The sequence below is a fragment of the Rhinoraja longicauda genome, chromosome 21, assembly GCF_053455715.1.
Source record: "Rhinoraja longicauda isolate Sanriku21f chromosome 21, sRhiLon1.1, whole genome shotgun sequence".
NCBI classification, from domain to species: Eukaryota; Metazoa; Chordata; class Chondrichthyes; order Rajiformes; family Arhynchobatidae; genus Rhinoraja; species Rhinoraja longicauda.
The window spans coordinates 29487637-29500548 of NC_135973.1; the positions used below are offsets into that span (position 1 = coordinate 29487637).

The following is a 12912-nucleotide window of genomic DNA, read 5'->3' on the forward strand; positions in this document are numbered from 1 at the left end:
GGCGGTGGGACAGGTCTTGCAACTGAGCACACAGGAGGTACAACGCGCTCTACAAAGGGTCAACCCACGCAAGGCTGCAGGACCGGATGGAGTTCAAGGAAGGGTACTGAAGGACTGTGCTGAACAGCTGGCTGAGGTATTCACCAGGATCTTTAACCTGTCATTATCTCTGGCTATGGTCCCCAAGTGCCTGAAGTCGGCTATCATAGTTCCGGTGCCGAAAAAAGCAAAGATCTCCAACCTGAACGACTTCCGCCCGGTTGCCCTAACGCCAATAGTCATGAAGTGCTTTGAGAGACTGGTCCTCTCACACATCAAATCCAGCATCCCTGACTCACTGGACCCACATCAATTTGCATACAGGGCAAATAGATCCACAGAGGACGCCATCTCTCTGGCTCTTCACACTGTCCTGACTCACCTAGAGAGACAGGGCACGTACGTGAGGATGCTATTCATAGACTATAGCTCCAAGTTCAACACGGTCATCCCCACCAAGCTCATCACCAAACTCCACCAGCTAGGCCTCAGCTCGTCATTATGTGACTGGATCCTGGACTTCCTGCTGGAACGACCGCAGGCAGTGAGAATGGGCCCGCACCTGTCCTCCACTATCACCCTGAGTACCGGCACACCACAGGGCTGTGTTCTGAGCCCCATGCTCTACTCCCTCTTCACACACGACTGTGTTCCTGCATTCGACACCAACACCATTGTCAAGTTTGCAGATGACACAACAGTGATCGGGCTGATCACCAACGGGGATGAAACAAACTATAGAGCGGAGGTGCAGAACCTGGCGGACTGGTGCTCAGATAACAACCTGTCCCTAAATACCACCAAGACCAAGGAGCTGATCATCAACTTCCGTAGGTCACATAACGGGGAATATGCCCCGATCTCTATCAACGGGGACAGTGTGGAGAGAGTGTCCAGCATCAAGTTTCTGGGCACTCACATTTCGGAGGACCTAACATGGTCCAATAACACTGCTGCGCTGGTCAAGAAGGCACAACAAAGAATGTTCTACTTAAGAACACTGAAAAAGTCTGGTCTACCCCAACAGCTGCTGACGACCTTCTACCGCTGCACCATAGAGAGCATCCTAACGCATGGCATCCCTGTGTGGTACCTCAGCTGCACGGAGGCAGAAAGGAAAGCTCTACAGCGGGTAGTCCATAGAGCTCAGAGGGCCATCGGAACACAGCTACCAGACTTGGAGGGCATCTACAACACACGATGCCTCAGAAAAGCCACCAGCATCCACAAAGACTCTTCACACCCCTGCAACAGTCTGTTCGAACTCCTTCCATCGGGCAGACGATACAAGGCTTTCTACGCCAGCACCTCCAGACTCAGGAACAGCTTCATCCCCAGGGCCATAGCTGCTATGAACCGGTCCTGCTGAGCCGGATGGCCACAACGCATAGATCAACTTGCACTTTACCCTGTCCAAAACTGTTACAACTGTTTCGTTTCGTTGGGTTGCTGCTGTCTAAATTACCTAAATTATTGCATCGTATGGGAGGCGCATTCCCAATCTCATTGTACCCCTGGGTATAATGACAATAAAGATATATTGTATTGTATTGTATTGTATACAAATAAAATTGACTTGACTTGACTACAGACAGTGCACTTTTTCTCTGGAACTATTATGCTACAATGCTGAATAAATATATTCTGGTATTTTTCTCTTCACTTTACCTGTTGTACTCATGTGTGGCTTGAGTGTAACCACGCATGGCATTGTAGCAAATAAAAGCTTTTCACAATATTTCGATACACATGACGGTAATAAACTAATACGAGTATCAATACTAAGTCATGTGGTAGGAATTTTCAAAAGATAGCATTTGGGAATAAACTCAGAAGAAATCATAGATACCTTGAAACTATGCCATATCCTTGCAGGCTACCCCTCCTCATGACCGAGTTTACAATAGAACTCCATCACATGTTCAGAACAGGGGTTGTGAATGAGACAATTTGCTGATGTCAATGAAAATTGACACATTGGACAATGGCAACCGCCTGGATTTATGTAATTCTTTTGACACAGAAGTGCTTCACAGGAGCATTACCAAAGAAAAACCTCATATTGAGCAACATTAGGATAGGAAACTAAAATCTACAAAATTCCACTAAAATGAGAATAGATTAACTGTCCACTTGTCCTTTGACATTTTATTTTGGTCATTTCCCACTCCCTGCCCACTGTATAAAATGTGTTTCAAGTGGCTTCTTAAAACAGAAGAGGTGTTAAAACTATTAATACAAACACAATAAAAATGTAGCAAGAGCATTTTAACAATTCCCCCTTCCTTTATTCTAGATATTGTGACATTGCCCACTGCAACCTGATTCCAGTCATAGCCCTATAAGGAAATATGGCAGAGCCTTACTTCAAAGTCTCTCAAATTCCTACTTTGAAGTCAGCTGCTAGAAGGTAAAGGTCCCATAACTGATTAATTTCTTTACTTCTGTGTGAGGAATCATTCGCTACAAACAACAATTAGATTAAAAGTCCAAATGAAGCCATGGACCCATGCCTTCAGGCTTATACCAATAAAGAAGAATTTTCTCTCCCACAATATCCATCCATTCTATATCTGTTTTCTTATATGACACCAGTTTGGTATTAATATAGGGTTATATATACATTTTACGTGAAATCAGCAAAAAAAGCAAAACATCAGGTACTTACTTGTGCAAGGAAAACAATGGAAGAACCTTCCTTTCCAACTGGCCATAGCAACTTGTTTTGGCTTCAGGTATGTATCCAAATTGCTCCATCATGGCAGTAGCAGCAGTGGCAATGATGCCAACAGCATCCGTCACCCTTTCTGTAATGGAGTAGTCCCATTCATCGTACGACACGGAAATCAGCCCAGATGGAAACTCTTCAGGTATGATGTCTGTGTTACCCGTTACCAAGCTGGGCACAATCCAGATGAAGCCAAAGCCCGTGAGCCCCAGGGAACGGGCCTCCTCCAGTATGAAAACAGCTTCGTCCTTCGAACAGTACAGCAGGATAACCGATGACTGGATTCTCTTCAACTGGATTTGAGTCTTTGAATCCCCATCAACAGCATCTAATGTGATGGTGCTGAGAAGCTCCCAGCGAGCAAAACTATTTTTGATTGTGGTTTTTAAGACACCAATAAACTCATGGTATCCAGGGAAGGTGCTGGTTACAATGGAAAACTCGTGCCAGTCATACCTTTCCATGATAGTTAGCATCACTCCAACCTGTTGCTGAATGGAAGCTCCAAACTGGAAGAATGTTGACTTTTGATCCTGTAATAGAGATTACAAAATAATTTAAAGATAAGCTGTGGAAATGAAATGCAGCCAATAATACTGACAGAATACAGAAGATAACTGTAGATTAGTTTAGTTTAGTTTAGAGATACAATGCGGATACAAGCCTTTCGGCCCATCGGGTCCGCACCGACCAATGGTCCCCACACATTAACACTATCCTATCCACACCAGGGACAATTTACATTTATATCAAGCCAATTAACCTACAAACCTGTATGTCTGGAGTGTGGGAGGAAACTGAAGATCTCGGAGAAAACCCACGCGAAAACGGGGAGAACGTACAAACTCCGTACAGACAGCACCCATAGTTGGGATCGAACCCGGATCTCTGGCACTGCAAGCACTGTAAGGCAGCAACTCTACCACCGCGCCACCATGTCGAACATTAATGGCGGGAGGATATAAATCAAAATTTTCAAAGGCAAATATAATGCAGAGAAACAGTATATTCTATACAGAGTGTATATAAAAAGATATTAAGGGAGATGGTCAATGGAGCGGGCAATGAAGGAGAATCTTTAAAGAAGACAGAATGGAGAAAGAAAAACTTCACATTCAACAGCACACCATTATAGTTTTTGATTTTCTCTGCACACTCTGGCAATTATCATTGTTCAACTCATCATGGCTTACACGTTTTCTTATCTTTGACCACATAGATCAATTTTCCATTAGTTACAATGAGGCTGTGTTAACAACAGTGAATGCCTTTCTCTGAACGGAGACAATTGATCCAGCCCAACTCATTGTGCTTTTTCACTGCAATTTGCTCAGAATACTTCGACAGAATCATTTCATAGTCCATTCAAAACTACTTGGCAGCAATCATCAGCATCCCTTGAGTAGACAAAGGGCTTTAACTTATATTAAGACTCTGCTGGTAACACAAAATCGGAGAATCACAGAATTATTACAGTTAAGAGGGAGGCCTTTCAGCCCTATCAGTCCATGCTGAATCCTGGTAGCGAAAGAGATGGCACGGTGGCACAGGGGTAGAGTTGCTGTCTTACAGCACCAGAGACCCGGGTTCGATCCTGACTACAGGTGCTGTCTGTAAGGAATTTGTACGTTCTCCTTGTGACCATGTGGGTTTTCCCCTGGTGCTCCGGTTTCCTCCCAACTCCAAAGACGTACAGGTTTGTAGGTTAATTGGCTTTGGTAAAGATTGTAAATTGTCCCCAGTGTATAGAATAATGCTAGTTTATGGGGATCGCTAATCGGCGCAGACCCGGTGAGCCAATGGGCCTATTTCCGCGCTGTATCTCTAAACTAAACTAATCTTGTTTCTCTCCTGTATCCGTGCAAGTAAGTTTCCATCAAGCACCTTTGCACAACCATTTTGAGCGTCCTGTAAACCCAGCTTCCACCATTTTTGCAGACAGTAACTTTCAGATCATAACAGCTCTTACTGTCAGCATCAAAAGATATGCAAAGTGCAAACTTCGGAAAAAAAAGCTGGTACATGAATCTGAAGGAATGCAATTCAGATACTTCTGACTGCTTATATTTACAACTGAACATAGACGAGGTCTTAAATGAAAACTGTATTCATGATGGAGAAGGGTGTGGTAGTTAAGAGTGTTCGGGGAGGAGGACTGTTGGGGTCTATAACTATTTAACATAAAAAAGCAGAAAATATTAGAAGTATTTATAGGCTTAAAGATAGGTAAATCTCCAGGGCCTGGGGAGATGTGTCATAGATTGCTGTGAAAGATTGCTGGGGCTCTGCCAGGAATCTTCAACATTCTCTGGCCTCAGACGATGTATAAAATGATTGCAGGACAGCAAATGTGCTACGTGTGGCTTTAAACTAAGTAGTGGGGGGGAGGGGTTGACAAATTGGGAATATGAAGATGGAGTTAAAGGGGAAGCGAATACAGGAGAAATTGCAAAGGACTCTCGAATAAATGGGAAGGGAAGTTCTAGATGGGATAAGAGAAGGCAGGAACGGGCTACTGATTGAGAATGATCAGTCATGATCACATTGAATGGCAGTGCTGGCTCGAAGGGCCGAATGGCCTCCTCCTGCACCTATTATCTATTGTATATTGTCTATAAGAGAGTAAGGTCAGGGCCAATTGTGACCGGTGTGAGAGGGGAGGTGAATACCGAAGTTAAAGTGTTGTATTTAAATGTGCGAAGTATAACAAATAAAGTGGATGAGCTTGAGGCTCAGTTGGACATTGGCAAGTATGATGTTGTGGGAATCACAGAGACATGGCTACAAGAGGACCAGGGCTGGGAACTGAATATTCAGGGGTACACAATGTATAGAAAAGACAGACAGGTGGGCAGAGGGGGTGGGGTCGCTCTGTTTGTAAGGAATGATATTCACTCCCTTGCAAGGGGTGGCATAGAATCAGGAGATATAGAATCAGTATGGATGGAAATGAGGAATTGTTAGGGTAAAAAGACCCTAATAGGAGTTATCTACAGGCCCCCAAACAGTAGCCTCGACATAGGGTGTAAGTTGAATCAGGAGCTAAAATTGGCATGTCGCAAATGCTACAGTGGTTATGGGAGATTTCAACATGCAGGTAGACTGGGAAAATCAGGTTGGTAATGGACCCCAGGAAAGAAAGTTTGTGGAGTGCCTCCGAGATGGATTCTTAGAACAGCTTGTACTGGAGCCTACCAGGGAGAAGGCAATTCTGGATTTAGTGTTGTGTAATGAACCTGATCTGATAAGGGGACTCAAGGTAAAAGAACCATTAGGAGGCAGTGATCGCAATATGATGATTTACTCTACAAATTGAGAGGGAGAAGGGAAAATCGGAAGTGTCAGTATTACAGTATAGCAAAGGGGATTACAGAGGCATGAGGCAGGAGCTGGCCAGATTTGACTGGAAGGAGGCCCTAGCAGGGAAGATGGTGGAACAGCAATGGCAGGTATTCCTGGGAATAATGCAGAAGTTGCAGGATCAATTTATCCCAAAGAGGAGGAAAGATTCTAAGGGGAGTAAGAGGCACCCGTGGCTGACAAGGGAAGTCAAGGACAGCATAAAAATAAAAGAGAAGAAGTATAACATAGCAAAGAAGAGTGGGAAGCCAGAGGATTGGGACTCTTTTAAAGAGCAACAGAAGATAACTAAAAAGGCAATACGGGGAGAAAAGATGAGGTACGAGGGTAAGCTAGCCAATAATATAAAGGTGGATAGTAAAAGCTTTTTTAGGTATGTGAAGAGGAAATAAATAATCAAGGCAAATGTGGGTCCCTTGAAGACAGAAGCAGGGGAATTTATTATGGGGAACAAGGAAATGGCAGACGAGTTGAACCGGTACTTTGGATCTGTCTTCACTAAGGAAGATACAAACAATCTCCCATATGTTCTAATGGCCAGAGATCCCAGGTTGATGGAGGAACTGAAGGAAATCCACATTAGGCAGGAAATGGTGTTGGGTAGACTGATAGGACTGAAGGCTGATAAATCCCCAGGGCCTGATGGTCTGCATCCCAGGGTACTTAAAGAGGTGGCTCTAGAAATTGTGGACGCATGGGAAATAATTTTCCAATGTTCTATAGATTCAGGATTAGTTCCTGAGGATTGGAGGGTAGCTAATGTTATCCCACATTTTAAGAAAGGAGGGAGAAAGAAAACGGGAAATTATAGTCCAGTTAGTCTGACATCAGTGGTGGGGAGCATTTGGATAGCAGTAACAGGATCGTTCTGAGTCAGCATGGATTTATGAAGGGGAAATCATGCTTGACTAATCTTCTGGAATTGTTTGAGGATGTTACTAGGAAAATTGACAGGGAGAGCCGGTGGATGTGGTTTACCTCGACTTTCAGAAAGTCTTCGACAAGGTCCCGCATAGGAGATTAGTGGGCAAAATTAGACCACATGGTATTGTGGGTAGGGTACTGATATGGATAGAAAATTGGTTAACAGACAGAAAGCAAAGAGTGGGGATCAATGGGTCCCTTTCAGAATGGCAGGCAGTAACTAGTGGGGTACCGCAAGGCTCGGTGCTGGGACCGCAGCTATTTACAATATACATTAATGACTTGGATGAAGGGATTAAAAGTACCATTAGCAAATTTGCAGATGATACAAAGCTGGGTGGTAGTGTGAACTGTGAGGAAGATGCTATGAGTGGGCGGATGCACGGCAGATGCAGTTTAATGTGGATAAGTGTGAGGTTATCCACTTTGGTGGTAAGAATAGAAAGGCAGATTATTATCTGAATGGTGTCAAGTTAGGAAAAGGGGACGTACAACGAGATCTGGGTGTCCTCGTGCATCAGTCACTGAAAGGAAGCATGCAGGTACAGTAGGCAGTGAAGAAAGCCATAACAAGCCATGGCCTTCATAACAAGAGGAGTTGAGTATAGGAGCAAAGAGGTCCTTCTGCAGTTGTACAGGGCCCTAGTGAGACTGCACCTGGAGTACTATGTGCAGTTTTGGTCTACACATTTGAGGAAGGATATTCTTGCTATTGAGGGCGTGCAGCGTAGGTTTACTAGGTTAATTCCCGGAATGGCAGGACTGTCATATGTTGAAAGACTGGAGCGACTAGGTTTGTATACACTGGAATTTAGAAGGATGAGAGGGGATCTTATCGAAACATATAAGATTCTTAAGAGGCTGGACACGCTAGAGGCAGGAAACATGTTCCCAATGTTGGGGGAGTCCAGAACCAGGGGCCACAGTTTAAAAATAAGGGGTAGGCCATTTAGAACGGAGATGAGGAAAGCCTTTTTCAGTCAGAGAGTTGTAAATCTGTGGAATTCTCTGCCTCAGAAGGCAGTGGAGGCCAATTCTCTGAATGCATTCAAGAGAGAGCTAGATAGAGCTCTTAAGGGTAGCGGAGTCAGGGGGTATGGGGAGAAGGCAGGAACGGGGTACTGATTGAGAATGATCAGCCATGATCACATTGAATGGTGGTGTTGGTTCGAAGGGCCGAATGGCCTCCTCCTGCACCTATTGTCTATTGTCTACTGTCTACTGTCAAATGTGATATCTTTATTCAAAGAAGGCAGCAGGGGAAAGCATGTGATCAGCCACGATTACATTGAATGGTGGTGCTGGCTCAAAGGGCTGAATGGCCTACTCCTGCACCTATTGTCTATGTATCTAAGAATCTATGTAATAATAGGCCGCTGAATCTAAAATCACTCCTAGGGAAATTAGTCAAAATAATTCTGAGGGACAGGACTAATCTGGAGAGATAGGCATTGATCAGGGATAGTTTGGTTTAGTTTAGTTTAGTTTAGTTTAGTTTAGTTTAGTTTAGTTTAGTTTAGAGATACAGCGTGGAAACTTCCCTTTGGCCCAACAAGTCCACGTCGACCAACGATTACCTGTACACTGTCTATCCTACACACTAGGGACAATTTACAGAAGCCAATTAAACTACAAACCTGCACATCTTTGGAGTGTCGGAGGAAACCTGAGCATCCGGAGAAAATCCACACCGTCACAGGAAGAACGCACAAACTCCGTACAGACAGCACCTGTAGTCAGGATCAAATCCGGGTTTGTGGCGCTGTAAGGCAGCAGCTCCACCACTGCGCCACTGTGCTACCCAGATAGTCTACATAGCCATTAATGTGATGTATATGGACTTTATTGAGATCTTTGAAAAGCCCCTATATGGAAGATTGCTCCAAAAGATAGACCCCCAGTTATTTACAAAATATATTAACGATTTAGACAAGGGAATTAAATGTGACATCTCCAAGTTTGCCAATGACACAAAGCTGGGTGGCAGTGTGAGCTGCGAGGAGGATGCTATGAGGCTGCAGGGTGACTTGGGTAGGTTGGCCGAGTGGGCAGATGCAGTATAATGTGGATAAATGTGAGGTTATCCACTTTGGTGGCAAGAACAGGAAGGCAGATTATTATCTGAATGGTGTCAGATTAGGAAAAGGGTAGGTGGAACAAGACCTGGATGTGCTTGTACATCAGTCACTGAAAGTAAGCATGCAGGTACAGCAAGCAGTGAAGAAAGTTAAGAGAATTTGCAAGAGAATTTAAGTTTAGGAGCAAGGAGGTTCTACTGCAGTTATACAGGGCCCTAGTCAGACTGCATCTGGAGTATTGTGGTCTCCTAATTTTGGTCTCCTAATTAGAGGAAGGACGTTATTGCTATTGAGGGAGTGCAGTGTCAGTTCACCAGGTTAATTCCCGGGATGGCGGGACTGACGTATTATGAAAGAATGGGTCCACTGGGCTTGTATTCACTGGAATTTAGATGGATGAGGGGGGATATTATAGAAACATTAAAATTTCTTAAAGGATTGGACAGGCTAGATGCAGGAAAAATGTTCCCGATGTTGGGGGAGTCCAGAACCAGGGGCCACAGTTTATGAATAAGGGTAGGCCATTTAGGACCGAGATGAGGAAAACCTTTTTACCCAAAGAGTTGTGAATCTGTGGAATTCTCTGCTACAGAAGGCAGTGGAGGCCAATTCACTGGATATTTTCAAGAGAGAGTTAGATTTAGCTCTTAGGGCTAAAAGAATCAAGGGATATGGGGAAAAGGCAGAAATGGGGTACTGATTTTCAGATGATCAGCCATGATCATATTGAATGGCGTTGCTGGCTCGAAGGGCCAAAAGGCCAACTCCTGCACCTATTTTTCTATGTGTCTATGTTTCTATCCCATTACCAAAATTGATCTTGAAATGCCCTTAATTATTGGAGGCGGAAGGTGATGGTCAATTTTTTTCTTGAGTCGAAGCCTGTGCCAGGTGGCGTATCATATAAATTTGTGTTAGGATCCTTAATGTTTGTTACATTCATCAATGATCTGGATGTAAATGTAGGAGGTATTAGTAACAAGTTTTCAGAAGACATAAAAATTGGTTGTGTTGTTGACAGTGAGGAAGATCGCCTTCAGTGGCAAAATATATTCATAAATTGATCAAATTGAGAAATGTGGCATTGGGTAGGCAAATAGAGTCCAAGTAAATAGTGTGAGGCAGAAGAACCTTGGTCCACATCTCAAACGTTCCCCCAACATAGTAACCAGGTAGAAAAATTAGTTATGATAGCAAACAGAAGATTTGTCTTCATTAGCTGTGGTATAAAATTTAAGAGTGGCGAGGTTCGGTGCAACTACATAAAATATTTGTTTGTGCATCCACAATTGTATGGGTATGTGCAGTTATGGTTTCACACTCCAAGGACTGATTTAGGGTGGTACAGTGGTGTAGCGGTAGAGTTGCTGCCTTACAGCGCCAGAGATCCAGGTTCGATCCTGACTATGGGTGCTGTTTGTACGGAGTTTGTACGTTCTTCCTGTGACTGCATGGGTTTTCTCCAGGTCCTCTGGTTTCCTCCCACAATCCAAAGACGTACAAGTTTGTAGGTTTATTGACTTCGGTAAAATTGTAAATTGTAAATTGTAGGATAGTGTTAGTACACAGGGAACACTGGTCGGCATGGATTCGGTGGGCCGAAGGGCCTGCTCCAATGCTGTATCTCTAATGCCTAATGTCTAAAGATTGCACTAAAGATTGCGTGCAGAGGAGTTCCACTTAGCTCTTGCCTAGGATGAAACATTTCATTTGTGACTACTGACTGGACAGACTAGGTATGTTTGTCTTGACGTAGAGAAGGCCGAGCAATGACCTAATTGAGGTCTACAAAATGATGAGAGGCATAGACTAGGTATATAGGAGAACCTTTTCCCTTTAACGGAGGTGCCTGTGACCACAGGGCCGAGGTTCAAAGTATGGAGAGGAGATTTAGTGCGAATTTTGAGCAATAAATTTACTCACTTAAAGTGTGGTTAAAATCTGGAACAAGTTGCCTGAGGGAGTGGTGAAGGCAGATATTCTTATCATGTTGAAGTAATATTTAAATGATCAACTTGAATACTATGGTACAGAAGGTTACAGGCTGAGTGTAGATTAGTATGAATACACCACGTCTGGAGAAGGTTGTCAAAATGTCACCTATTCCTTTTCTCCGGAGATGCTGCCTGACCCGCTGAGTTACTCCAACATTTTGTGTCTATCTTAGTATAGATAAGAACTTGATGGCAGGCACAGACACAGTGGGACAAAAGTCTGTTTCTGTGCTGCATGATTCTATGTCTCGATGATTCATGGTTTCCACATCCATCTGCTGAGATGATTATAACACTGGGGTTTTAATATGCTAATCGCTTCCCGTTATTACTTTGAAAACATTAATGGCAATTTTAACGCAAATGGCCCAGTGGAAATTGTATGTTGTAGGTTAAAATCACTTATGAAAGTCACCTGAGCCCGAAGGCAATGATTTTAATCTGCTTCTGAGCAAGCATGATGAACCTCTTGCTAATGCCAGAGGGTTTTATTTTTCTTCCATAAGCTCCCCATGACGTTATTGGATCTTGACTGTTATTTTAACTGTGTGTTCGAACAGGAAAAATATTGCGGTTTTTCAGCCAGTTGATCTGACTGACGAGAACTAGTGTGTAGACAGGAACTGCAGATGCTGGTTTAAACCGAAGATAGGCACAAAATGCTGGAATAACTCAGTGGGTCAGACTGCATCTCTGGAGAAAAGGAATTGGTGACGTTTTGGTTCGAGACCCTTCTTCAGACTGAGAGTCAGGGGAAAGGGAAATGAGAGATATAGACGGTGATGTTGAGAGAAATAGAACAAATGAATGAAAGATATGTAAAAAAAAATAACAATGATAAAAGAAACAGGCCATTGTTAGCTGTTTGTTAGGTGAGAATGGAAAGCTGCTTGGGTGAGGAAGGGAAGGAGAGAGAGGGAATGCTAGGGTTACATGAAGTTAGAGAAATTAATATTCATACCCTTGGGCTGTAAGCTGCCCAAGCGAAATATGAGATGCTGTTCCACCAATTTGCATTTAGCCTCACTCTGACAATGGAGGAGGCCTAGGACAGAAAGGTCTGTGTGGAAATGGGAAGGGGAATTAAAGTGTTTAGCAACCAGGAGATCAGGTAGATCCAAACGGACTGAGCAAAGGTGTTCAGCAAAACAATAGCCCAGTGTGCGTTTGGTCACGCTAATGTATAAGAACGGATACTATAGATGAGATTGGAGGAGGTGCAAGTGAACCTCTGCCTAACCTGAAAGAACTGTCAGGGTCCTTGGACGGAGTCAAGGGAGGAGGTATAGGGACAGGTGTTGCATCTCCTGCGGTTGCAGGAGAGGTGCCTGGGGAGGGGGTGCACTCTGAGGAGAATTAGTTCTTGAATGGGGCTCCAGAAGGAAAGTCTAGATCTGCCCTAACCTGGGATTCCATGTCCTGTCCTTCCTTCTGGTCCATTCTGCCTCTCCTGCCTCACAGCTGCTTCCTGTTTTCCTGTTATTTATGATGGGAAGATGGACTGAGAATATATTATTGAGGCCACGTGTTCAAACCACCCTGTTCTCTCATCAGACGAACGGTCTTCATCAGCCTGATTCCAGGCCAAAATTAATATCACCAGATTTGGAGAGGGAATAGAATTTCTGAATATTTGTAAATCTTCAGCGACCATGAGTCCACAACCGCAAACGCATCCTATCTAACTCCTCCACTTCCATGCATTTAATAATGTTTAAGCATTAGATTAAGAGGTGCATTACTCAATGGAGTGGTACCAACTGATTAGTCGATTCACCTTAGACTATGT

At 43.8% G+C, this 12912-nt stretch overlaps 1 protein-coding gene across 6 annotated transcripts in view; it reads right to left on the bottom strand.

Moving 5' to 3' along the window:
• The window catches only part of grin2aa (glutamate receptor, ionotropic, N-methyl D-aspartate 2A, a), a 264323-nt gene that overhangs the window by 143311 nt on the left and 108100 nt on the right, over positions 1–12912 (bottom strand). For all 6 annotated transcript variants that reach the window (XM_078418195.1, XM_078418194.1, XM_078418193.1 and 3 more), the window contains one exon: positions 2708–3300. In XM_078418195.1, coding sequence (XP_078274321.1) covers positions 2708–3300 — 593 coding nt within the window. The remainder of the gene's footprint in view (positions 1–2707; positions 3301–12912) is intronic.